At 36.9% G+C, this 26550-nt stretch overlaps 1 protein-coding gene across 2 annotated transcripts in view; it reads right to left on the bottom strand.

Moving 5' to 3' along the window:
- Positions 1–26550, bottom strand: part of TRHDE (thyrotropin releasing hormone degrading enzyme) — a 449137-nt gene that overhangs the window by 107147 nt on the left and 315440 nt on the right. For both annotated transcript variants that reach the window (XM_070788822.1, XM_070788823.1), the window contains exon 7: positions 16457–16522. In XM_070788822.1, coding sequence (XP_070644923.1) covers positions 16457–16522 — 66 coding nt within the window. The remainder of the gene's footprint in view (positions 1–16456; positions 16523–26550) is intronic.

Raw genomic sequence — 26550 nt, 5'->3', positions numbered from 1 at the left:
CTGAGTTAAATACCCCTCATATTCTCACATTTCAATATATAGCAGCAATTATCACACTGTGTCATGACTGCTTGTTAGTTAGTCTGGCTGCCCATGTAGTCTGTTAACTCCATGAGAGTGAGATCCCACGATTACCATTTACTGCTATTGAGCCAGCACATATGTGTCCAGCCTGGTATCAGTACATGTTCAATATATTTGCGAGATTTCTGACTTTCCTTACACAAAATGCCTTTCTGCTGACAGCTGACAATGCAGAGAGAGAGATTTCTTGTACCTAAAACATTTCCCCCCCAAACACCATCTTTAAACACTTATAGAGGAATTTATTATTTCAGTGCTTATTTGTCAGAGATATAACTTGCATTGATGTATACAGCTGGCTGTGATGTCATCAAGAGTGTACACTATATTGGATATGAGACCATTTTTTGTTTTACTTTCTTGGCTAACAAGTAACACAGTTCATAACATTTTATGTATAAAAGCCAGAGGGACTAAAAAAGACAAAGGGAAAAGTAAAAAGTGCACTGAAGAAGTAAAGCATTATTATCTTTTAAGATTTACATAGAAATAATTATGGAATACTTAGTCTCCTATTAACAGGCCCTTCAGTATGCTGAAACAGAGGATCAAACATATATAGGGTGTATTCTTTATGACATGGATGGAGAGTTTGACAAAATTCAAAGATGTTTAGCTGCAAGTAACAAAAAATCCAGCCTGGAATGACTTTTTTTTTCCATAACAAGATTTATTTTTTCCAACTATAAGAAGATGAGAGAGTGCTACAGCTCTTTTCCAGTGGAATTCTTTAGGCTCCACATTTACCTAAGTTTGGCTTCATCTTCAGGTTTGGGGTTAGATTGCTGAAGCAATCCCAGTCAACATATTCAGATGGAACACTGCACAGAGGAAATAAGGACTTTCTTCCTAGGGATCTCTCTTTAAAAATTAGGAAAAGTCTCCGGACTTCCCTGGTGGTCCAGTGGCTAAGATTCCAAGCTCTGACTGCAGGGGGTCAGAGGTTCAACTCCTGGTCAGGGAACTAGATCCCACATGTCGCGACCAAGACCCAATGCACCCAAATAAATAAATAAACAAAAACAAATAAATATATTCTTTAAAAAATCAGGAAAACTCTCCCTCAAATCCTACATCAAACCCCCCATGTTTCCCATTTAACAGAATTGTATTATGTGCTGTAGCCAAAATCAGTTAGTGAAACATTTGGGGGAAATTGCACAGGTCAGGACCCTGTCCTGTGAAGTAAATGATTATATAGACATGGATGACAGCCCAAACAAAATCAAAATATGCTTGATAAGAAGGAAAAGGAGACTAGCTTATGGGTAGGCCACCAACCGTGTTTTCTCCAGTGAGACAAAGGATGCAAGTATGGGCCTCAGTGACGTTGGGAGGCAGGACCCCATCTACTTGTAAGAACCATCTGGGCAATGCCAGGTAAATTGGGCATTGGTTTTTCTATGTGTCAGGAAGTTTAAAGCAAGGGTTTGAAATATTGTTCCTTTCTACTAAGAATAATTGTAGCTCAAAATATTTGTAGTGGACATTTGTCATTCCTCTGTCTTTCCAGCATTTAAAATACCACTATTATATGAGGGTAATAACTCATCACGTAATCTTACAGGGAAGTGAGGGCTCTCTCGCTTAGAAATGGAAGGGATGAAATTCTCTCCTCTCCACTCTCCCTGGCAGCTAAAGCATGGACACAAGTGGACACTTCATCCCAGGGCAGTGACTCCTACAGGATCAAAGCAAAGGAGCAGGAAGAGTTGCAATCACATTGCCTGTGACGGTGACACTGAGGGCCCAGGAACAGCAATGCTAATGGCAGCAACTGCACCAACCAGCCTTACGACATGACCGTGGCTACGTTTCTTCATTTCTGAGTCTTCCTTGCATGCATGTGAGCTGAGTTGCTTCAGTCATGCTTAACTCTTTGTGAGTCCATGGACTGTAGCCTGCCCGGCTCCTCTGTCCACAGAGATTCTCCAGGCAAGAATACTGGAGTGGGTCGCCATGCCCTCCTCCAGGGGAATCTTTGCAACTGAGGGATTGAACCCATATCTCTTCTGTCTCTTGCACTGAGTGCTTTACCACTAGTGCCACCTGGGAAGCCCCTGTGATGCTTTCTTAGTTACAATTATCTGTTTTGTAAGCCTGATTCTCCAGCCTTCCCAATGAGTCCAACGACTGGCCTGAAGTGTTAGTCACTAAGTCATGTCCAACTCTTTGCAACCCCATACTATACTGAACTATACTGTCCATGGAATTCTCCACATAAGAATACTGGAGTGGGTTGCCATTTCCTTATTCAGGGGATCTTCCTGACCCAGGGATCGAAACTGTCATCTGCAAACAGTGAGAGCTTTACTTCTTCTTTTCCAATCTGGATTCCTTTTATTTCTTTTTCTTCTCTGATTGTTGTAGCCAGGACTTCCAGAACTATCTTGAATAATAGCGCTGAAAGTGGACACCCTTGTCTTGTTCCTGATCTTAGGCAGAATGCATTCAGTTTTTCATCATTGAGAATAATGTTTGCTATAGGCTTATCATATATGGCCTTTACTATGTTGAGGTAAGTTCCTTCTATCCCATTTTCTGAAGAGTTTTAATCATAAATGGGTGCGAATTTTGTCAAAGGCTTTCTCTGGACACTCAATGACATAAATCAAAGCAAGATCCTCTATGATCCACCTCCTAGAGTAATGAAAATAAAAGCAAAATAAGCAAGCAGGACCTGATTAAACTGAAAAGCTGTTTCACAGCAAAGGAAACTATAAGCAAGGTGAAAAGACAACCCTCAGAATGCGAGAAAATAATAGCAAATGAAACAACTGACAAAGGATTAATTTCCAAAATATACAAGCAGCTCATACAACTCAATACCAGAAAAACAAACAACCCAATCAGAAAGTGAGGAAAAGACCTAAACAGACATTTCTCCAAAGAAGACATACAGATGGCTGACAAACATGTGAAAAGATGCTCAACATGACTCATTATTAGAGAAATGCAAATCAAAACCACAATGCAATATCACCTCACACTAGTCAGAATGTCCATCATTGAAAAGTCTACAAACAATAAATGCTGGAGGGGGTGTGGAGAAAAGGGAATGCCCTTTCATTGTTGGTGGGAATATAAATTGATACAGCCACTATGGAAGACCATATGGAGATCCCTTTAAAAACTAAGAATAAAACCACCATATGACCCAGCAATCCCACTCCTAGGCATATACCCTGAGGAAACCAAAATTGAAAGAGAAACATGTATCCATTGTTCATTGCAGCACTGTTCACAATAGCTGAAACATGGAAGCAACCTAGATGCCCATCAAGAGATGAATGGATAAAGAAGTTGTGGTATATATACACAATGGAACATTGTTCAGCCACAAAAAGGAGTGCATTTGAGTCAGTTCTAATGAGGTGGATGAACCTAGAACCTAATATTCAGGGTGAAGTAAGTCAGAAAGAGAAAGATAAATATCATAATCTAATGCATATAAATGGAATCTAGAAAAATGGTATTTAAGAATTTATCTACAGAGCAGCAATGGAGAAACAGACATAGAGGATAGACTTACGGACATGGGGAGAGGGGAGGAGAGGGTGAGATGTATGCAAAGAGTAACATGGAAACTTACATTACCATATGTAAAATAGATAGCCAACAGGAATTTGCTGTATGGCTCAGGAAACTCAAACAGGGGCTCTGTATCAACCTAGAGGGGTGGGATGGGGTGGGAGATGAGAGGGAGGGTCAACAGGGAGGACATATATGTATACCTACAGCTGATTCATGTTGAGGTTTGACAGAAAACAACAAAATTCTGTAAAGCAATTATCCTTCAGTAAAAAGTAAATTATTTTTAAAAAAACCATTTGAAGTCTGGCCATGCATTTCAGAGGACGCTTCTGCATTCCCTGACCTTGAGAAACAGAAATAAGAGACTGAAACAGTGACAGATGACCAACTGAATCACAAGAAAGCTCGGCTGCAGCTCAAAATAATAGTTTGGTTAATACATGAAGACTGGCTGGACATTATGAAATTAAGTAAAAGTGAGTAGCAAAGTATTGAAAAGGCATTATGGAAAATAACAGCATGCTTGTATTTTAATTCTATTAAATAAGAACACGATAGAAAGGTATAAATAATTATGAAATGTTTGTTATTAAATTACAACAGTTTCCAAGAGGAAACTCAGTAAAAATAGAAACCATTATCAAACATTTTGAGGTACAGCAGTTTCTGACTACAAGATACAATGAAAAAGAAACGGAATTTCATAAGGAATGTTGTTTGAACAGCTAGAGCAATAATAGTTGAAAAGTCAGTTATATCATTGTTTGCAGACCAGTTTGATTTTTTAAATGTGTGCTTAACTTAAATTAACTTTCAGAAGTTGCTTAGTTACAGAAGTACTCATATTTCTGGAGGAACAAAAAGGCATTTTATGCTTTTAAAAATCCCTTATGCCACCTAATGAGTATAAATTTTGTAAACATCAGTATTCTTTCTTAAAGTTGTGAATATGCCAGAAAATTTTACATCAAAACAACCTGCTAGCCCATGAAAGATGTTTTGTTTGTTTGTCTTAAATTATAGACAGTGGCATGTTCTCAATTCAGTTCTGTTTTCACATATCTCTTATTTAGCAATTTTAGACCATACCATTCATGCCCCAACACGCAGGAACATCACCAGAGAGGCAATATTGCCGCTGCTGAATTTGTACTCCCATTCCAGAACAACCTGACAGGGTCTTACACCTGTCAGCAAAGTACTGTGAATGTAAGTCTATACAGGTATTCTGGGTACTCAAATATCCCCCCCCTCACTTCTACTGCTAGCTTGAAGTATTACTGAGACATAAAGTGAATCTAGGTAAAACTGAAGTTTGTGAATTCCTTTTTTCAAAGGCCCGGGGAAAGGGTTTTGACCACAGCAAGCTCACACAATAGATACAATATATCCTGGCTGGTAAAAATACACTGCCTTTTGTAAATCAAGATGCCCACTGACTGCAAGCCATGTATATGGAGTTTTCTTACTCAGCGCTGGTGAGTCACTGAGAAGAAAATGAAACTCAATTGAGAAAGAGATTATGATGTGCATATTCAGGAAAACTAAGAATTCAAGCCAATCTTTAACAGCCGTGTGATCTTGGGTAAGATATCTAATTTCTCTAAGCCTTAATTTCTTCAACTGGGAAAAGTAGATAATATAGTACTTACTTGAGAACAGTGTGCATAGAAAATGAAATAAAACAAGTAAAGCACTTAGGGGAAAAAAAAAGTCTGCCACCCAAAGAAGCTGAGAAACTCGTTATTTTAAGATCAAGCTCAAGGGGAAAAATAGTCTGGAGTCAACATCTTCTTCAACCTTGTCTCCAAGAGAAGTCAAAATGTTCTAGAGAACCAAGGTAGGGAAATTAAATGGACTAACCTGTAAGAGGAAAGTGCTCAGAGGAATCTTATTTTTAGTTTGAAAAAAGTAAAACTGCAAGAAAAAGATTGAGATCAAGGTTTATTTATATGTGAGAAAAGCTTAGAAACCTCCCGTACCCCAGTCTGAGGAAAGAAAGAGGCCTGGACTCTAAAAGTCTGCTTTTCACAGAGGTCTTCTGAGGTGCCGAGACCACTGATGAGAGGGCGGGGCAGTCACTAGTTAGCTCCTCAGCACGAAACAGCCACACCTAGGTGAGCAGCAAAGTGCCAAGGACACTAACCTGCAGGGCACCAGAAAGGCAAGGCTTGAACAAGATTCATACCAAACACTCAAGCAATAACACTGTCTCAACTCTTCCCTGAAACTTCCACGACTGCTTGTCAGGGTGGATGTGAACACAGGGTTCTTCACCACGTGTTCTGGACTGACAAAGCTCCCTAGAACATTCTCCTATTAGTGGGAGTGACTAAGGGCAATTCCCTAAGGACAGATTAAATTTCCCGTAGGCTCAGAAGCATGGGGATGCCTTTTATTAAATGTTAAAATCACATGTACTGATATGAACGATATATTATATTATATAAATAATACTGTTGACACTGTTACCTAGATAGAGAGTTACCTCTCAGATCCTTCCTGGTTTTGTCTCCCTGGTTATTCAGCTTCTGTTATAGTTGTATCTGAATCAGTTTCTAGCAGATAGCCTCATCTCCTTTGCAGCTCTGTTTTGCAATTAGACTAGCTGGCAACAACCCCAATCCTGGACAAACTCAAGTATTTGCTTCTTAAAAACTTGCACAAGTATAGCTTAACATCACAGGAGAAAAATGATGCAATTTGAGCAGGTGAGTATTATTATAAGTTCATAATCGCCAAACTCAAATAGGCACTCAGGACTACCAGGCAGCCGTGACTGCCTACGCATCCCAGTTCTCAGTCTTCAGACCTCGCTACCACGCAGCATGACCTCCCTTTCAGCTAGTGACTTGCCTCACAGAACACTAAAACACAGATTTTGGGATTCCTTGGTGGTCCAGTCGTTAGGACTCGATGCTTTCACTGCTGTGGGCTGGGTTTGACCCCCTGTTATGGAACTAAAGTTCCACAAGCCTCATGGTGTGACATAAATAAACAAATAGAATTCATCAGAAAATCAACTCCCTTATTTTCTGATTTCCAAATCTCCAAATGTCCTAGAAGTGTCTCTCTTACAGAAGACCTGCCTTTGTACTGTCTCAATAACCAAAGCCCCTGTTACCTTTTTCTTCTCCAGTGCTATCAACTTCTGTCCTGACTCCTTCTCTACCAGCCTAAAACTAGCACACCTGTCTCCCATTTTTAAAACAAAAAAACAATGGAGTATTACTCAGCCATTAAAAAGAATACATTTTAATCAGTTCTAATGGGGTGGATGAAACTGGAGCCTATTATACAGAGTGAAGTAAGACAGAAGGAAAAACACCAATACAGTATACTAACACATATATATGGAATTTAGAAAGATGGTAATAATAACCCTGTGTACGAGACAGCAAAAGAGACACTGATGTATAGAACAGTCTTATGGACTCTGTGGGAGAGGGAGAGGGTGGGAAGATTTGGGAGAATGGCATTGAAACATGTAAAATATCATGTATGAAACGAGATGCCAGTCCAGGTTCGATGCACGATACTGGATGCTTGGGGCTAGTGCACTGGGACAACCCAGAGGGATGGTATGGGGAGGGAGGAGGGAGGAGGGTTCAGGATGGGGAACACATATATACCTGTGGCGGATTCATTTTGATATTTGGCAAAACTAATACAATTATGTAAAGTTTAAAAATAAAATAAAATTAAAAAAAAAAAAAAACTTTCCTTTGCCCTCTAACTACCTCCTCTGTTTTTCTGATCTCCTTCCTTGGCAAATTTAAAAAATTTTATCCTAAATACACTGTCTCTTCTTAGACATTTCCGACCCCTACCACCCTTTAACACAGTCCAATAAAGTCATTAAATATGCAAACTGCCAAAAGGAACACTTTTTAGTCTTTATTTTATTCCACCTCTCAGCTGCATTTAACCTCCTTAGTCACTTTCTTATTCTTGAAATATGCTTTTTTTCTTGACATGAGTGACAGCATATCACTGGCATTCTGCCTGCCTCTTTATTCTTCCTACCGGTGACTCAGATGGTGAAGAATCTGCCTGCGATGCAGGAGACCTGGGTTCGATCCCTGGGTCGGGAAGATCCCCTGGAGAAGGCATGGCAACACACTCCAGTATCCTTGCCTGGAAAATCCCATGGACAGAGGATCCTAGGTGGGGGCTACAGTCCATGGGGTCGCAAAGAGTCGAACATGACTGAGCAACTGACGCTTACCTTGATACAGCCTCTTTTACTAGCACCTTCTCTTCCTTCCACCTCCAACAATGTAGCGCTTCAGGACCAAGTTTCAGGCTTCCAACCCAGAAACTTCAGAATCATTCTTAGGTGCCTTTTCCTCCTCTCATACCACACTCTTGTGGATCTCTCCTACCACACTCTTCAGCCAATCTATCCCTAGGTTCATTTCATCCTACCGTCAAAAAACACTGAATCTATCTATGTCTCTATATATCAAGTCACTGTTTAAGCCTTTGCCATCTCTCACCCACATATTAAACCATCTTCCTAATTTTTATTACCTGATTCCCCTACCGGTATACTGATTGCCCCAGTCCAAATGTATTACTATAATTATCCAAATAATTATTTTAAGTATAAATAGAACCAGGTTGCATCCCAGTTTTAAAACTGGTGAATCACCTCCCACTACAGTCAGAATAAAACCCAACCTTCTTAAGCACAGTGCACTTTGGCATTGCATAATTAGCTCCTGTTCTATCTCTTGTCCTGACTAACTCTGTTCATCTACACTAGCTCCTTTCTTTTCCTCCCTCAGCCCTTTGTGCAAGCCCTTCCATCTTCCCAGAATGATCTCCCCCAACCCCCTTTCTCATCCTTCAGACCTCAGGACACATGCTTTCTTCTCAAGAAGGATTTTCTAAAAACTGAGTCTAAAGTTGCCTGACCCATCCATCTTATATGTTCTGTCACAACATCCTATTTTTTTCCTGCCTAGTATTTATCACACTTCGGAAATATATCTGTATTTGCCTTTTTCCTTTTTAGCATCAATCTTGTCCAAAAATATGATTCATGAGACCAGGGGGCATATCCGTTGTGTGTAGCATACCCTGAATATTTAAATACTTGGTACATATCATGGTGTCTGACATTGTGTGGCCATGCAGTATGTGTGGAATAAAAGAGTGACTGCACATATCTGATGGGTGAACTACGTGGATATAAAGAGAGGCAGGAAGAGAAATCACAGTTTGGCTTATTAGCACAAAGGAAAGTTCTTGACACTAAAATGAGTTACTGCTCTTAAGCGGGAAATGATCTGTAACATAGTCATAGAGACAGACTTTGAGCAGAAGTGAAAAAGTGAATACAAGAGACTGATTGCAAAAGGAGTAAGATGCAGGATGACACACGGAAATCCCCATTTCTTTGTGTGACATACTAACACAGAGCCTTCTCTTCCATAGACAGAAATATAGAGGTAGATCAACATGGAATTTTGATAAGTTTGATAAGTAAGATAGGTTCCAAACACATAACTTTTGGTAAGTTTGATAAGTAAGATAGGTTCCAAACACATAACTTAGGATAGGTTTTTATAGCACTCTTAAGCCACTTATTTTTAACATACGGCTTTTCACAACTTAATTTTGAGATTTAAATATCAAAGAGGAAAAAGAATTCGTATATTACAGTTCATTATTTCTATAACTATTTATGAATAGTTTTAACTTTAAAAAAGGAAAACTAATTTTTTAAACAGATAGACACATGGATAAATATGTCATATAAAAGTAAGTGGTAACAGTGAAAGACAAGAGAATACATATGAAAAGTTCTCAATCTCATTTGTGATAAAAATACATACACTGAAATAGCAATTTTTTACTTATTAAATTGGTGAGAAATTTATTTTGAAAATAAGACACAATGTTGTCTGCTTAGTGTATTATAAAAATAGAACTTTCAAACTTTCTTTCTAAATTATGTATCTGAGAAGAAAAAATTGGTAGTATGTTTCCAAAAATATAGGTTAAAAGAAAATCAAAATACAATTGGTAAATCTATAATTTAAAATTATTTCAGTGTTATTTATTTTACCAGTATTGGAAAGCAATGTAAATGCTTGTCAACTAGGAAAAAATAAATAAAATTATTATGTACATCTATGCCATATTACTACTACTAAACTATGTACTAGAATCATCTAGCAATTATTAAAATAGGAGTTAAAAAAAATCTTCCCAACCTGGGAGGGTTTTTTTTTAGCATCAAAGCTTTTAATATTGCCAAATATATAGTTCTAGGCTATTACATGAACATTCTGAAAATAGAACATAATATAAGAGAAAAAATAAAAAAGGAAACGAAAGAAAACTGCTGATGCAAGAGCTAATTAGGTTAGAGGAAAATGCCTCTAAGGCAAGTTTGTTGTACCTCTGAACTAGTAATATAACCAAATGGTAATGTTTACAAGGAGAGAGTGTTTGTAGATAGGTATACATATCCCAGTATGTGCATATTTACATATTTACATAGACCAACATATATATATATATATATACACACACACACATATATATGTCATACATCAGTCTAATATGTCAAATCGTTTCACAAATGTATTTTAAATAAAGTTATCAAAAACATCATTTTACAGTATGAACCCTATTAGTTAAAATGAAGATAGGGCTTCCCTGGTGGCTCAGATGGTAAAGAATCTGCCTGCAAAGCAGGACACCCAGGTTCAATACCTGGGTTGGGAAGATCTGCTGGAGAAGTGAATGCCAACCCACTCCAGTATTCTTTCCTGGAGAATTCCATTGACAGAAAAGCCTGGTGGGCTACAGTCCATGGGGTCGCAAAGAGTCGGACATGACTGAGTGACTAACACTTTCACAGAATGAATATATCTTGAGCTCTTGACTAACAGGTAAAGAAACCAGTAAGAATAAATTTCTAAGACCCCCCATTAATCTGGGTAAATGCTTGTGGGATAAACAAATAAAGATAAATGTCACTACCAATGAAGGCTTTTTAGTTAATGCTGTATAGTCACAGTAGTCAACTAACAACATTTATTTCAGAGGCAAAATGATAAGAATTCAATCAGTAGCTGTATATAAGCAAATTAATTAAAACTGATGAATAGAAGTTATTTTTCTCTGATTAAGAAATATGAATAGTCTTTGCTATTTATGTTTTTAAAGGACTCTTTTTATTAGAAATAGTATTCTATATTCTCAAATTCATAGAATCTTTCCTTAAAATTAATATTTTTTTCTCTATAGCATACTCAGTGAATTTAGCTTTGTAGTTGGTCTTTAATAAGCTAAATGCTAATTAGGTCAAATCCAATGACTAAACATGATCAATGATAGTATCATTATCATACAGTATTAAATGATGACAAAACATTACCATGAAGAGTTAATCAACCTTTCTACCTATAGCAAACCTAAAACTGCAGTGATTTAAGTGAGACAGGGAGAAATGTGAACAGAACCTGCCTATGGTCACTCAGTTTTATTGAAGCATGATTCAGCTACCATCTGATTAAAAACACAGTACTCTCTCTTCAGAAAGCAAATTCACTTTGACACACACTGTCTCTGTTCCTCTGTTATTTTCTGACTTCCCATTTATCTAAAAACTTACATGCAAGGGAGCAAACCACTGTCTCACAAACATAAGCTTTCAGTTTTCAAATAAAAATCCTGTGTACACATGTAGCTTCTCGTGGAACCCTGGTTACTGAGTATGTTGTTGCTACTGATAACCCCTATAGCTTTGTGCTGTCATTACCTTTAGGCTATCAGAATTTTATGAGCACAACCAATAATAATGATATTTACTTCTTATCCACACCTCATTGCCTTACATTGATTTGCATAAGCAATTTCCACCCTGATAATTGGAGCCAAACATCTTTTTGTAGGTTACCTTATGGAAAAGAGCAGTTAAATACTAATCAAAAGAAATCTTTCTTTATTCAACCATATTTTAAATGATATTGAATTACTTTCATTGGATGAGCAGGAAGGTGACTCACTCTCTGACGGATTTTGAAGTGAGTTTATATCATGTTTAACAGTGATCTTTCTTTATAATTTTAGTTCCCTGGTGTTGCCTCTTAACAATGTAAAGAACGGTACTGCCAGGTTCAAATCATTAAAGCGATATTGTTTTGTTTGAAAAAAAGAAAAGAAAAAAACAGTAGTAGTATGTACTAATTATTTTTAATAGCTACTGAGTCAATGTTATCTGAGAATGTCAAAATTAAAATTACACCTTTATTCTTTTATTTCTAAAAACTCAAAGAAAAATTATAAAAAAAAATGTAACTAGGGAGATGAACACAAGTAAAAATCAACTAAGAAAGGTCAAAGTCATGTGAAACAATTCTATCTAAAAGAATCCTTCTCTGAATAATTTACTTAAAAATAAGTCTAGAGCACTTAGGTAAGAATGCGGATTTGAGCTGTGGAAGCTTAAATTATAAAAACAAGGTAGAAGAAGTAGATCCAAATTTATTGATCATATGTACAAACATTGTACAAATGGGTACAAATTACTATGTGTACTTAAACTTTAAGAAAACTAGTAACTTAAAGATGTGAGCATTTCAGAAAGATTCAGTGATTCTTGCAGAATAGAGGCTGAGCATGAGGTGAACTAAGATCCTCAGAACACAGTGCGCTGAAGGCAACTGAAGAGAGGCTCCAGGGCTCTGGGTTAAAGTGGTGAATTAACAAACACATCTGATTCCACGCTCTCCCAAAACCTGACTAGAACTACACTGAATGTGTGGGTGTTTTCTCTGTGATACCAAAATTTCGAAATCTAGCGGTGGTTTTCCTGACTTCTACTCCTCTAACTCTCCCAACAGGGTCAAAGCCATACAGTCTCGCTTTGCAGATGATTAACTGAAGATTCAGGAACGCTAGTTAAATTCTCCCATTCAATTGAAACAGTTGTCCTAAAGTATCAAACCCAAATTTTCTAACTAGTAAAATGCATTAATAAGATGGAAAAAATCTAATTTTTAATTCTACTCTTGCATTTTATAACTATGAAGTCAGAGGTCAGAAAGAACTTAGTGACTAGCAGAAAGCCCATCATTAATTAGGAACACGAATAATGGTTGTCAGGGGGAAAACATGGGGGGAAGGAATAGTTAGGAAGTTTGGGATGGACGTGTACACACTACTATATTTAAAATGGATAACTGACAAGGACTTACTGTATAGCACATGGAACTCTGCTCAATGTTATTTGGAAGCCTGAATGGGAGGGGCGTTCAGGGGAGAAAGGATACATGTATATGCGTGGCTGAGTCCCTTCGCTGTCCACCTGAAACTATCGCAACACTGTTAATCAGTTATACCCCAACACAAAATAAAAAGTTTAAAAAAAGAATAAGAAATGTTTCTCCCTACTTATTCCATTGCCTCTTGTGTCCCAAAATATTCCAGCAAACGTTTTGGGTAATCTACTATGGAAGAACAGTAGCTATACACAACTTGCAAAAATATAAATATTTCTGTGTTTGAAACAATGTATTATTTACAAGTGGCATACATAATCCACAAAGGTTCACACTTCATTTGCTCTATTTGACTTTCAATTTAACCATCGACACAAAATGGAAACTGACTTATTAACGGTGCTCAGTCGCTTCAGTCATGTCCAACTCGAATGGACTGTAGCCTGCCAGACTCCCCTGTCCATAGGATTTCCCAGGCAAGAATACTGGAGTGGGTTGCCATTTCCTTGTTCAGGGGATCTTCCTGACCCAGGGATGGAACCTGGGTTTCCTGCCTTGCAGGCAGTCTCCTACATTGCAGGTGGTCTCCTGCATTGTAGACGGATTTTTTATCCAATGAGCCACCTGAGAAGCCCTACGCTATCTATTACAGTCTAAATAGACAGAATGTGTGTTCTGTCTATTACATACTAAAAGAACTTTTGAGGCAACTTATTTTAAAAATTATGCAAAATTTAACATTTAATGATCACACAACATTCAAGAAATAAGGGAATTAGACCAAAAAATCAAGAAGATCAGACCAAGGAAAGTTGTGATTAGTCAGTATGAAACCGTTTACCAGACATTCAGATAGCTGATTGAATGGATTATATGGATACTAGAAACAAGACTTTTCTGAAAAAGTCTCTGGAGTCCCTTTCTACTGAGGGATGTGTGTATAAGTTGAAACTTGAAATATGTTGTCCAATACAAAATATTATAAAAGTTAAGAAATATGTAGCTGAATCAATACTCAGGTACTTGCTAAGTTAAATATAAACATGTGAACTCATCTACCTTTATATTATTTTATTATATTTATTATATAAATATTACATTGTACTTTATATCTATTATATAATGTTATTATGTGTTTTTATTATATTTTAAATTTATATTGTGTAAATATATTATTTATTTGTGAATGTAAAAAAACATTTTCCTTGTTCCCAAAAGAGCTTAAGATGAATCACAAGGACTAAAAGATTCAAGAGAAACCAAGTTTTAAAAGAAACCACCATTATAATATTGTTCAGGTATGGAATATCAGGGCTAAGGTCCAAATACTAAAAAAAAAAAAAAAAGGAAATATGGAGGGAGGGAAGAAGAAAGGAAGAGAAGGATGGTGGGATGGGGGGAGAATATATTTAAAAAATACTATTTGCAATTTAGGATGCCTACACTTGTAAATCTAACCCTGGGTCTGTGTGCAAATATAAACTTCCACTTGTCAACATAGAAATAGCCATTGTTAATATGAAAACAATTAATAGATTTTCCAGCAGAGATAAGCACTGACAGTCTAGATTAGCTCTTTCAGCAACATGTAAACCAAGATTCCCCAGAGGCTTGTGGATGGGAAATATATTAATATCAACTCCGTGACCACTCAGCACCGTGACATGAAGTGTCTGTTCAGGAGGTCATTTTCAAACCATATCCCATGCATCTTCATGCACAACAGATGATAATTTATCACCTAGACACAGGAATCTACTGTAAACTAATCCAAACTGCTGATGATACACTAAATCAGTTTGAGTGATGAGTATAAATAAAGCGGCAAGGAAAGTACTGAAGGATAAAGATCTATCTGATCAATGAGATGTCACAGGCAAATGAAATGCAATGTTGACAAACACAGAGTCCCTCAGTTGAAAATTAACCAAATCGAGTACCACAGCATAAAGGCACACATTAATACCGGCTTCACATGAAAGTTTAATATCATGGGAGTTAGAGGGTAGAGTCTAACTGTTACAGATAAAACTGGACAGAATAGGTCAGTAGAAAAGGCTGTATTCAAAATTGATCTATTTTGCATACCACAGAAAGTATGATAAGAAAAAGAAAAACATTGCAAAAAAAAAAAAAAAAATCCTTTCCAGATAACATAAGTATCATTATTCAATCTTCCAAGCAAATCTAAACACACAAATGAGAAAAAAATAAAATTAAATAAAAATTGTATACAGAAAGTGATTTCACATCAGCTTGCTACCCAGGAAATTAAATTCAACTTGTGGAAATCTTATGAAAGCTCAGCTATTTTCCGGAACTATACTGTCATGTTACAACTTCAGTGGGAAAAACAAAGGAGTGGGGATAAGGAAGGACGTTTCTCCAGATAGTTGATATTCATGGAGGTCACTCACAGAGGGAAAAAAAAAAAAAGATTTTCCTAACTATGTGATCAGAATAGAGACTTTAGTACTTGGCAAACAGATTCAGTGGAATTCAGCGATTCCAAAGGTTTCCCTAATGGAAAGAGCTGATTAAAGTAACTCCAACCCCAGCTGGAACAATTTGGTAAAAATATTTTCTAAGGAAAATTATTCTTCAAGGAATTTATATATTTTTTTTCTCTTGTGTAAGTATTTATAGCTTTGTCATAACATACTTGAACTCTTGTTTTGTATTTTATCATTTAGTTTATTTTAGGTAAAGATAGAATTAGACTACTAAAACATGACCTGATCCCATATGTAGTTTATTTAAATTTCAAAATGAAAAGCTTACTGAGAAAGATAAGATTGATTGCTCTCTCTGTCTTAGCATAATTGTATTTCAGGTGAACATCAATTTACTTTAAAGGACACTTCTAAGTAGCAGAATGCATCATAAATAATTCATCAATCACAGCTGCTAGGAACATGATTTACTCCAACAGATTCAATGGAATAAAAATTCTATTTTTCTATATTTGTGTTTGCTTTCAAGAATTTAAGAATCTTCGTTTTCTAAGAATCTACTCCTAGATTACATGTTTCATACTGTAAACGTATTATAATAAAACTGTTTCTTTTTTTCCTTCTTTATTTAAAGAACCGTATTTCCTAATAAAACAAAAACACTTTAATATATTTGGAACAAATAACAATCTCTGTATATCAACACTAAAACAGCAAACAACATAAAAGGCACATATCTGAAAAAGTGTTAAGAATTTCTCAAACAATGCATAAATCCAAGAAGGCTAACATAATTTGCTTTCATTTTATATAAACTTTTAAATGGAAGAAAAGGGAAACAGACTTTTGTGAAATCATATATAGACTATTTAGGATCTGCTATATTTGAAAATTACTTCAATTTTAAAATGCATATTAAAGAGATTCTAAATGATATAACCTTTTGAGTTTTGTGGGTTAATACAGAATCTTATCTACCATTTTCATTTGTCGTATGGTAAGGCACTGCTTACCTTACTTACCTTATGGTTTCCCATAAAATTCAGCAATTTTGTATTAGCAATTTCCCAAGCTGTGAAATATCTTTAAATAAACACAAGAATAAGGAAAAATGTAAACGAAAATAGAAAACATTTTACTTACTTGCAAACCCCTTTGAAATACTGAATGGCCCATAAAATTAGCCAGCATTCTAATTAAAGCAGCACCCTGTAAGAAAGAGTATTTTTTAAAAAGAAAAGAAAAAAGTTTCAACCAAGTAACATGATTCTAAAATTATTCTATATCAGTCAAAAATAGTCTTCATTCATGCTATTTTATTCCTAAAAATAGTTAAGAAATAAGAGAATTATGAATGCAATACTTCAATTATAGGTTACAATTGCATTTTTTGTTTGGTCAATCTAAAAGTTTTATGGATCTAAAACTGATGATTTTGAAGTAGAAGTCTCTTGAATAAAATATCTCAGAGCAATAATAAGTTGTAATTCAGGAATACTAGAAATTTTACTGAGCACCATATATGACAAAGTTAATAAAACAAGGTTCTTGTACTCACAGGTTCATAATCTAGTAAAGGAGGTACACCCATCTTATAAATAATCATACTGAAATATAGCTTTGAAGTAACATAGCTACATACTTTATCTCCAGCTCGTTCAAGAATCCTTTAGCTATAGAAGTGGAGAGTAGGAAGTGCCAGGGAATCAGATTTCTTGGATTCAAATCCTGGTGCTGGCATTACCCTCCATGTTTACTCAGCAAAAGTATTTGGCCCTTAAGTCCCTCCCTTTTCTCACTTGAAAAGTACAGGCAATAATAGTCCAAATTTATATGGTTTTCCTGACATTTAAATACATTACTGAATGCAAGGCAATTCAAACGGGGTTTAAAAATTAGTAACCATGATAGAAGTGTTAGCTGTCAATATTATATCACGGTAATTATATTTATTTCCTGTGTGTTTTTTCCTTTTAGAGTCTTCTATAAATCCATATACAAATAGAACATATATGAGGCTGATAAATATTTAGAGCAATAGAACAAAATACTAATGTAAGAGTCTATCTCATTTTGAAAATGGTTATTGCATTGTAGAACAATATCAGTGTGAAAAGGCTGACATATAATCAATACGAAAAATTCCAAGAATTGATGGTTAAGCCTAGATTATCACAAATCTGTATGCAAAATATAAATAAGACTTCAAGAAGATATTTCAATCTGCAGCAAACTGTTTTAACTATGAAGCACTGAATTGAAAGGAGCAAAAGTTTAAAAATATATGATAGAAAACAACACAATTCTGTAAAGCAATTATTCTTCAATTAAAAATAAATAAACTTTAAAAAATCTTTAAAAAGAAGAAACAAAATAAACGATAGCCTGGTTTTAAGGGAAATAAATCCCTTTATAACTACATTTCTAACTTCATACCCACTTTAAATTCATACCCATCAATAGCTAATTTCTTTCCAGGTTTCTCTTTTTTATAAGAGAATCATAAGAACCCCATACAGACTCATCCAGCCTGGGGCTGGGTGGCAACAACAAGTGCAGAGACACAAGAATGAATTTCCACTGTTACCAGAACTGCTCCCTGTAATTCCAGAATTTTAATGCAGTAGAGTATTCATGCTCTATGAATCAGCATTAGAGAAATGTCTCAAAAAAAATTCAGTCATCATCACAGTTGCTCCCCAAATTGGTATTTTATTCACAACTCAACAAATGATGGGCTCCCTGGACAAGCCATAGAGTTGTATGCCTTTTCTGGTATATTTTCCTTCCACAGCTTCTACTTTCTGCTCTTTCTTCTGCTTCTTACTCTGTATCTTCCGCACAGTTGTATAAATCCATAAAGTATGAGCATCTATGATTCAATCTGGGGACCAGGTTAGAATTCCCTTTAGACTTTATCAATTCTGCTCCTTGAATTTCCTTGACAAGCTCCCCTCCTATACATTCCCAATCTAATCTACCCACCCCCAGGTGGAAATTGTCAGTTCTGAAGAAAAACTAACACTTGCCACCTGGGAAGTGAGACAGAATCTCGAGCAGTCAACGGAAAACTTTCCTCAGTACAGAAGAGCCATCTTCGGATGATTTAAGTGTTTCCCTTTAGGTAATGAAGACTCGGTCTCTTGTCAGGCTATAAAAACTATCAATTTGGCATGGGCTAATGACAAAAGAGTCCTTTGTAATCATAAAGAATGTTCCTGTTTTCTTGTCTGTGTTGAGCCACAGCAGAGTACTAACAGGAAAGAAAACCTAGGAATATATTTAATATTTTAAAATTATATACTATGGGACTCCCTCTTATGATTATATTGTATAATTTAATTAACTTTTCAAAACTATGTTTGTCTTGCCAATTTGAATATTTTAAATTCTCCAGAGTAGCATGCATGCATTCCTCTATATTTAACTAGACTTTTCTTTCCAAAACTCAATTTTAAATATCACTATTTCATAGAACTTCATAGGCAGATGGGTTTTTCAACTGTCATCATGCAGCCAACATATACTGAGCACCTACTATATGGGTTATAACAAAGATTACACTTCTTAATGCAGGCACACCTCACTGTAAACCCTTGTTCAAAAAGAAAACAATAAATCCTCTTCCACTGTGTCTTTAAAATATTTTTTCACAGATGTACTTTGTAATAGTATAATTTATACTCACTTGTGATTCAAAATTCCAGCCCCAATCAAACAAATTGGATGTTACACAGCCTAAGTAGCTTTATGGGAAATAAATATACTATTTCTGCAAGATTTGTATAATTCTGAGATTTAATCAAGAAAGTATCACTATATTTGCTATACTAAATTTCAGGGAGATGATAGGGTAGAAACTACTAAGTGATTTTTTTTTTATGGTTTTATAAAGAATATTCTGGACTTCCCTGCTGACAATGAAGAATCTGTCTGCAATGCAGGAGATGTGGGTTCTATCCATGGGTGGGGAAGGTCCTCTGGAGAAGAGAATGGTACCCATTCCAGTACTCTTGCCTGGACAACTCCATGGACAGAAATGGGCTACAGTCCACGGGGTTGCAAAGAGTCAGACACAACTGAGCAACTAACACTTCCACCAAGAAAATTCTACAAAAGTATGCTTATAAACCTATTACTCATTTAGTGATTTTTCTATTTGTAGTATCCTTCTCATATAAGTTCCTGGCTAAAATTTCCTTTATTTACATGCAAGCATTTGCATGCATGTCAGTCTCAATGACAGTAAACACCCCCAGAGGCAGGAGTGTTTATGAGTTGGTGCCCCTGTTCCATTTGCCGGGCTGAGAGAGGTGCTTCCTCGCCACAATAACTGGATGAGGGAGAAAGAGAAGTAGGTTGCACATATAGCAATTACTTTGCCTTCTGGAAGACTACTCAGGCAGGAGAGACAGTTTATTACTGTAGCTTATTTATCTTATTGTATGCTTCAGTGATAAGTAATCTCTTTCAAAGAGCTTCCCTGGTAGCTCAGATGGTAAAGAAACTGCCTGCAATTCAGGAGACCCAGGTTCAACCCCTGGGTCAGAAAGATCCCCTGGAGAAGGAAATGGCAACCCGCTCCAGTATTCTTGCCTGGAGAATCCCATGGACAGCGGAGCCTGTCAGTCCATGGGGTTGCAAGGAGTCGGACACGACTGAGCGACTAACGCACACACACTCTCAGTGATAAGCAATCACTTTTAAAGAGAGGAAGATCTTCTCAACTAATTTATTCCTTTAACATATGCTTATTGAGGAAAATTGTATGCTCAGAATCCTATAAGGTTTTGCTGGTGGCTCGAGTGGTAAAGAACCTGCCTGCAGTCTGCCATTTACCACGCTTGCGCCAACCCCACCTTCCACGACGCCTGCCTGCAGTACACAGTCTTCACACAAGTTTTCCAGCAGCGCAGCGGACCGTCTTCACCATCGCTCCTTCTCGAGTTCAGCCGGCGTACACCCATCCACCCAACACGGCCCAGGGACCTCGGTACAAGCCCACCACCAACAGCAGCTGTAAGGCTGCCCTGGAGGAACCGAAAGGCCAAATTCCCTCCTCCCTTCTACTGCTTCTACCAACTGGAAGCTCATAAAACTAGAATTTCATTGTTTTGTTTTGAAAAAAATATATGTTGATTTCTTGTAACATCCAATAAGAATGCTAACAGTTCACTTGCAGTGGAAGATATTTGGACCTAGTGGAGGCATTTAGGAACTTGTGGGCTGTCCCATAATTCCATATGCTGTTTCCGAGTCCCACAATTTACCCCAGCTCTGCTTGCTGAAACTGGAAGTTATTTATTTTTTAATGACCCTTGAAAGTCATGAACGCATCAGCTAGCAAAAGAAGTAACATGAGTGATTCTTTTTGCTATTACCGCCAAAAAGAAAAAAATCAAGACTTGGAATCCCTTTTACTAAACTTGACAAAGGTTCAATAAATTCTTACCATCAAACTGATGGATTATTATTTATAAATCAAGTTTGATGAAGTAATCATTGTCTGCAGTGGTTCAACTTTTAAGTTAAGGGAAAATCTTTGTAGATAATATAAAATAGAAACTTTAAAAAGTTTAAAAATAGCCAGGACATGGAAGCAACCTAGATGTCCATCAGCAGATGAATGGATAAGAAAGCTATGCTACATATACACAATGGAGTATTACTCAGCCATTAAAAAGAATACATTTGAATCAGTTCTAATGAGGTGGATGAAACTGGAGCCTATTCTACAGAGTGAAGTAAGCCAGAAAGAAAAACACCAATACAGTATACTAACACATATATATGGAATTTAGAAAGATGGTAACAATAACCCTGTATACGAGACAGCAAAAGAGACACTGATGTATAGAACAGTCTTTTGGACTCTGTGGGAGAGGGGGTGGGTGGGATGATTTGGGTGAATGGCATTGAAACATGTATAATATCATGTATGAAATGAATCGCCAGTCCAAGTTCGATGCACGATATTGGATGCTTGGAGCTGGTGCAATGGGATGACCCAGAGGGATGGTATGGGGAGGGAGGAGGGTTCAGGATGGGGAACGCGGGTATACCTGTGGCAAATTCATTTCGATATTTGGCAAAACCAATACAATATTGTAAACTTTAAAAATAAAATAAAATTTAAAAAAATTTAAAAAAAGCAAACTTAACTAATAACAAGTAAAAAAAAAAAAATAAAGTCACAGTGTATACAGCCCATTTTCAAAGAGGTCTTAAAATAACTAGTTTAGTTACTTGGTTTAGTTACTCAGCTTCTGATGAATAAAAAAAATAAATAACAAAATAAAAAATTTAAAAATAAAAAAAGTTTTAAAAACTGGAAAAAAAGAATCTGCCTGCAATGCAGGAGACCCGCTGATGCAATGCATCAATCCCTGGGTTGGGAAGATGCCCTGGTGAAGGAAATGGCAACCCACTCCAGTATTCTTGCCTGTAAAATCCCATGGACAGAGGAGCCTGGTGGGCTACAATCCACGGGGTAGCAAACAGTCAGACACGACTGAGCAACTAACACTTTGACACTTTCAGAATTCTATAAAGCATAAATAGTAATGAGTCTCTAAACTCAAGCAAAGATACAACATAATATAAGATGGAAGACAAAAGAAATAAAATACCTTACTGTGTTTCAGAATAGGGGGAGGTTATTTTATCTGAAGAGATAAAGGGTAAGGAGGATCTGAAGAAGGGTCGCTTCCATTGGGCTTTGAAGGACAGATAGGATTCCATGATCAAAGGTAAACAGTGTTCATGGTATGGGAGGAACAACCTTTGTGTGATATCATGCAGGTGCAAAAGTGAAAAGCACAAGTGGGGAAGGTAATTCTGAAAGAAAAAAGGCTTACGATTAAGTGACAGAAGATTCAATGAAATATAAAACTGAAGCAGTTGTTACAAAAAATTGAATATCAGGACTAACACATTTGAACTTTGTTAGAGGATGGGACAAATAGAAGGGAAAAAAGTGGAATCAGTTACAGATTTTATTTTCTTGGGCTCTAAAATCACTGCAAATGGTGACTGCCGTCCTGAAATTTAAAGATGCTTGCTCCTTGGAAGGAAAGCTATGGCAAACCTATAAAGAAGAAAATATATTAAAAAGCAGAGACATCGCTTTTGTGGCAAAGGTCCATTTAGTCAAAGCTATGGTTTTTCCAGTAGTCACGTACAGATGTGAGAGCTGGACCATAAAGAGCGCTGGGCAGTGAAGAATTGATGCTTTCAAACTGCGGTGCTGAGAAGACACTTGAGAGTCCCTTGAACTGGAAGGAGATCAAACCAGTCTATTATAAAGGAAATCATTCTTGAATATTCATTGGAACAAGTGACTTGAAGTTGAAGCTCCAATGCTTTGGCCACCTAATGCAAAGAGCCAACTCATTGGAAAAGACGCTGATGCTGAGAAAAATGAAGGCAAAAGGAGAAGGGGGAGGCAAAGGATGAGATGGTTAGATAGCATCACTGACTCAGTGGGCATGGATTTGAGCAAACTCTGGAAGAGAGTGGACACAGGAGCCTGGTGGGCTACAGTCCATGGGACCACAGAGTGTTGGACATGACTTAGTGACTGAACAACAATAAAAAAGAGGATTGGGAAGGGTTTTTGGAAAGAGAGTTAAAAAAGCCACAACTCATCTAAAATACTTCAAGAAGGAAGTAAAATAACCAGAAGCAAATGTAACAATGAGGATAAAAATGAAAAAGACTAGTTTAAAGAATAGAACAAAATTCATTTTAAATCGTAAAGCCTTAAATCATCTTTCAGATGATTACGATGATATTAGCAGATATGGGACATTTAAAATAAAGTATTAGTTAGATGACAATGGTCAAATCCATTTGAAACAGGTGGTATTCTGAGGACCACGTAGGGACACAGAGAAATGGAAGGAAAATGTGATCACAGGAATGAAATTAAGTGAAAGACTATGATTGAGGATATAAACAAGGATTTGTATGGAATGAGATGATGAACAGATATGTGCCAAAGTTTTAGTGAAGGAGTTCAGTTCAGCCACTCAGTCGTGTCTGACTCTTTGTGACCCCATGGACCGCAGCACACCAGGCCTCCTTGTCCATCACCAATTCCCGGAATTCACCCAAACTCATGTCCATTGAGTCGGTGATGCCATCAAACCATCTCATCCTCTGTCATCCCCTTCTCCTCCTGCCCTCAATCTTTCCCAGCATCAGGGTCTTTTCCAACAAGTCAGTTCTTTGCATCAGTATTGATCCAAAGTATTAGAGTTTCAGATTCAGCATCAGTCCTTCCAATGAAAACTCAGGACTGATTATCCTTTAGGATGGACTGGCTGGATCTCCTTGCAGTCCAAGGGACTCTCAAGAGTCTTCTCCAACACCACAGTTCAAAAGCATCAATTCTTTGGTGCTCAGCTTTGTTTATAGTCCAACTTTCATATCCGTACATGACCACTGGAAAAACCATAGCTTTGACTAGATGGACCTTTGTTGGCAGAGTAATGTCTCTGCTTTTTAATATGCTATCTAGGTTGGTCACAGCTGTTCTTCCAAGGAGCAAGTGTCTTTTAATTTCATGGCTGCAGTCACTATCTGCAGTGATTTTGGGCCCAGGAAAATAAAGTCTGTCACTGTTTCCACTGTTTCCCCATCTATTTGCCATGAAGTGATGGGACCAGATGGCATTATCTTAGTTTTCTGAGTGTTGAGTTTTAAGCCAACTTTTTCACTCCCCTCTTTCACTTTCATCAAGAGGCTCCCTAGTCCCTTTTTGCTTTCTGCCATAAGGGTAATGTCAACTGCATATATGAGGTTATTGATATTTCTCCTGTCAGTCTTGATTCCAGCCTGTGCTTCCTCCAGCCTGGCATTTCTCATGATGTACTCTGTATATAAGTTAAATAAGTGGGGTGACAATATACAGCTTTGACATACTCCTTTCCAAATTTGGAACCAGTCTGTTGTTCCATGTCCAGTTCTAACTGGTGCTTCTTGACCTGCATACAGATTTCTCAGGAGGCAGGTAAAGTGATCAATATTCCCATTACTTTAAGAATTTTCCACAGTTTGTTGTGATCCACACAGTCAAAAGCTTTGGCATAGTCAATAAAGCAGAAGTAGATGTTTTTCTGGAACTCTCTTGCTTTTTCGATGATCCAACAAATGTTGGCAATTTGATCTCTGGTTCCTCTGCCTTTTCCAAATCCAGCATGAACATCTGGAAGTTCACAGTTCATGTACTGTTGAAGCCTGGCTTGGAGAATTATGAGAATTACTTTGCTAGCATGTGAGATGAGTGCAACTGTGCAGTAGTTTGAATATTATTTGGCATAGCCTTTCATTGGGGATTGGAATGAAACCTGACCTGTTCCAGTCCTGTGGCCACTGCTGACTTTTCCGAATTTGCTGGCATTTTGAGTGCAGTACTTTCAAAGTATCTTCTCTTAGAATTTGAAATAGCTCATTTGGAATTGCATCACTTCCACTAGCTTTGTTCATAGTGATGCTTCCTAAAGCCCATTTGACTTCACATTCCAAGATGTCTGGCTCTAGGTGAGTGATCACACCATCGTGATTATCTTGGTCATGAAGATCTTTTTTGTACAGTTCTTCTGTGTATTCTTGCCACCTCTTCTTAATGTCTTCTACTTCTGTTAGATCCACAACATTTCTGTCCTTTATTGGGCCCATCTTTGCATGGAATGTTCCCTTGGTATCTCTAATTTTCTTGAGGAAAACTCTCGTCTTCCCCATTCTATTGTTTTCCTCTATTTCTTTGCACTGATCACTGAGGAAAGCTTTCTTATCTCTCCTTGCTATTCTTTGGAACTTTGCATTCAGATGGGTATGTTTTTCCTTTTCTCCTTTGTCTCTCACTTCTCTTCTTTTCTCAGCTATTTGTAAGGCCTCATCAGACAACCATTTTGCCTTTTTGCATTTTTTTTGGGGGGATGCTCTTGATCACTTCCTCCTGTACAATGTCATGAACCTCTATCCATAGTTCTTCATGCAGTCTGTTTGTCAGGCCTAATCCCTTAAATCTATTTCTCACTTCCATTGTATAATCATAAGGGATTTGATTTAGGTCAGACCTGAATGGTCTAGTGGTTTTCCCTAGTTTCTTCAATTTAAGTCTGAATTTGGCAATAAGGAGTTCATGATCTGAGCCACAGTCAGCTCCCAGTCTTGTTTCTACTGACTGTATAGAGCTTCTCCATCTTCAGCTACAAAGAATATAATCAGTCTGATTTCAGTATTGACCATATAGTGATGTCCATGTGTAGAGTCTTATTTTCTTGGAAGAGGGTGTTTGCTATGACCAATGTGTTCTCTTGGCAAAACTCTAAAACAGCATTTACAGATTCTGTATGACCTGCACTTGAGTGCCTAGAATAGGAAGTCAATAAATATCTGAGAAAATCAGTGAAAAAAAAAAAATGAAATGAAGACCTAAGGATGAAACACTGTGATAAAAAATGTGTCATAGAAGACTTTTTTGATGAATAAGTGCTTCAGTTTTAAAGGGAAAAAAAATATAGCTACAAGAAGGCCAAAGTAGGTCACATTTACAGAGTGCTATTTAAATAGACTTTGTATAAAAGCCATATTGCAGAACAATGGATAAACAGGGGGAGAAGAGAAAGCAATAAGCAAGTTCATGTGAGATTTGTTTGTGCTTTTATTTTTAAAAATATGGCGGGAATTTTTATGCATAGAAAAAGACAATCTAGGAGAGATAGATACTGGAGACAGTAGGTCAAGGGATGATTGTTGGAGCAACATTCTAGTATAGCTAAATAAGAAAAGTTAGATTAGTCTTAGAAAAGAATAAGGACAAGCTTCCACTGAGACAGGCCTACGACAGATAAGGGAAGTAAAAATAAATTCAAATTTTTGAAATATGAGACACTGCAGTGGAGGAAACAGGCTATAAGTTTCATCCAGGTGGAGACTTGGTCTGTCTGATTCACCACTATAGATTCATTGCAAAAAAAGAGTTCCTGGTACATTGTAGTTCTTAATAATACTGAATGATACATGGCCTGTCACTTCTCAGTCATGTAGGAGATGTGGTCCCAAGAATAATGACTGGAAAGAGTAGAACTAGGTTTGAAGTAACTCCAGTGAGAAGATAAGGGGGAGTGAAAAAATGTGGAAATGTATAGTAAAGTCATAAGTCCTAGTTCAAATTGGTAATAATGTACCTGTTGTTAATTAAGCATCTATTATATATAGTGAAAGAGTGG

The sequence above is a fragment of the Bos indicus genome, chromosome 5 (genome assembly GCF_029378745.1).
Source record: "Bos indicus isolate NIAB-ARS_2022 breed Sahiwal x Tharparkar chromosome 5, NIAB-ARS_B.indTharparkar_mat_pri_1.0, whole genome shotgun sequence".
NCBI classification, from domain to species: Eukaryota; Metazoa; Chordata; class Mammalia; order Artiodactyla; family Bovidae; genus Bos; species Bos indicus.
Note: the sequence above shows the minus strand (reverse complement) of the source record. Positions and strands in the feature narration are given on the sequence as shown.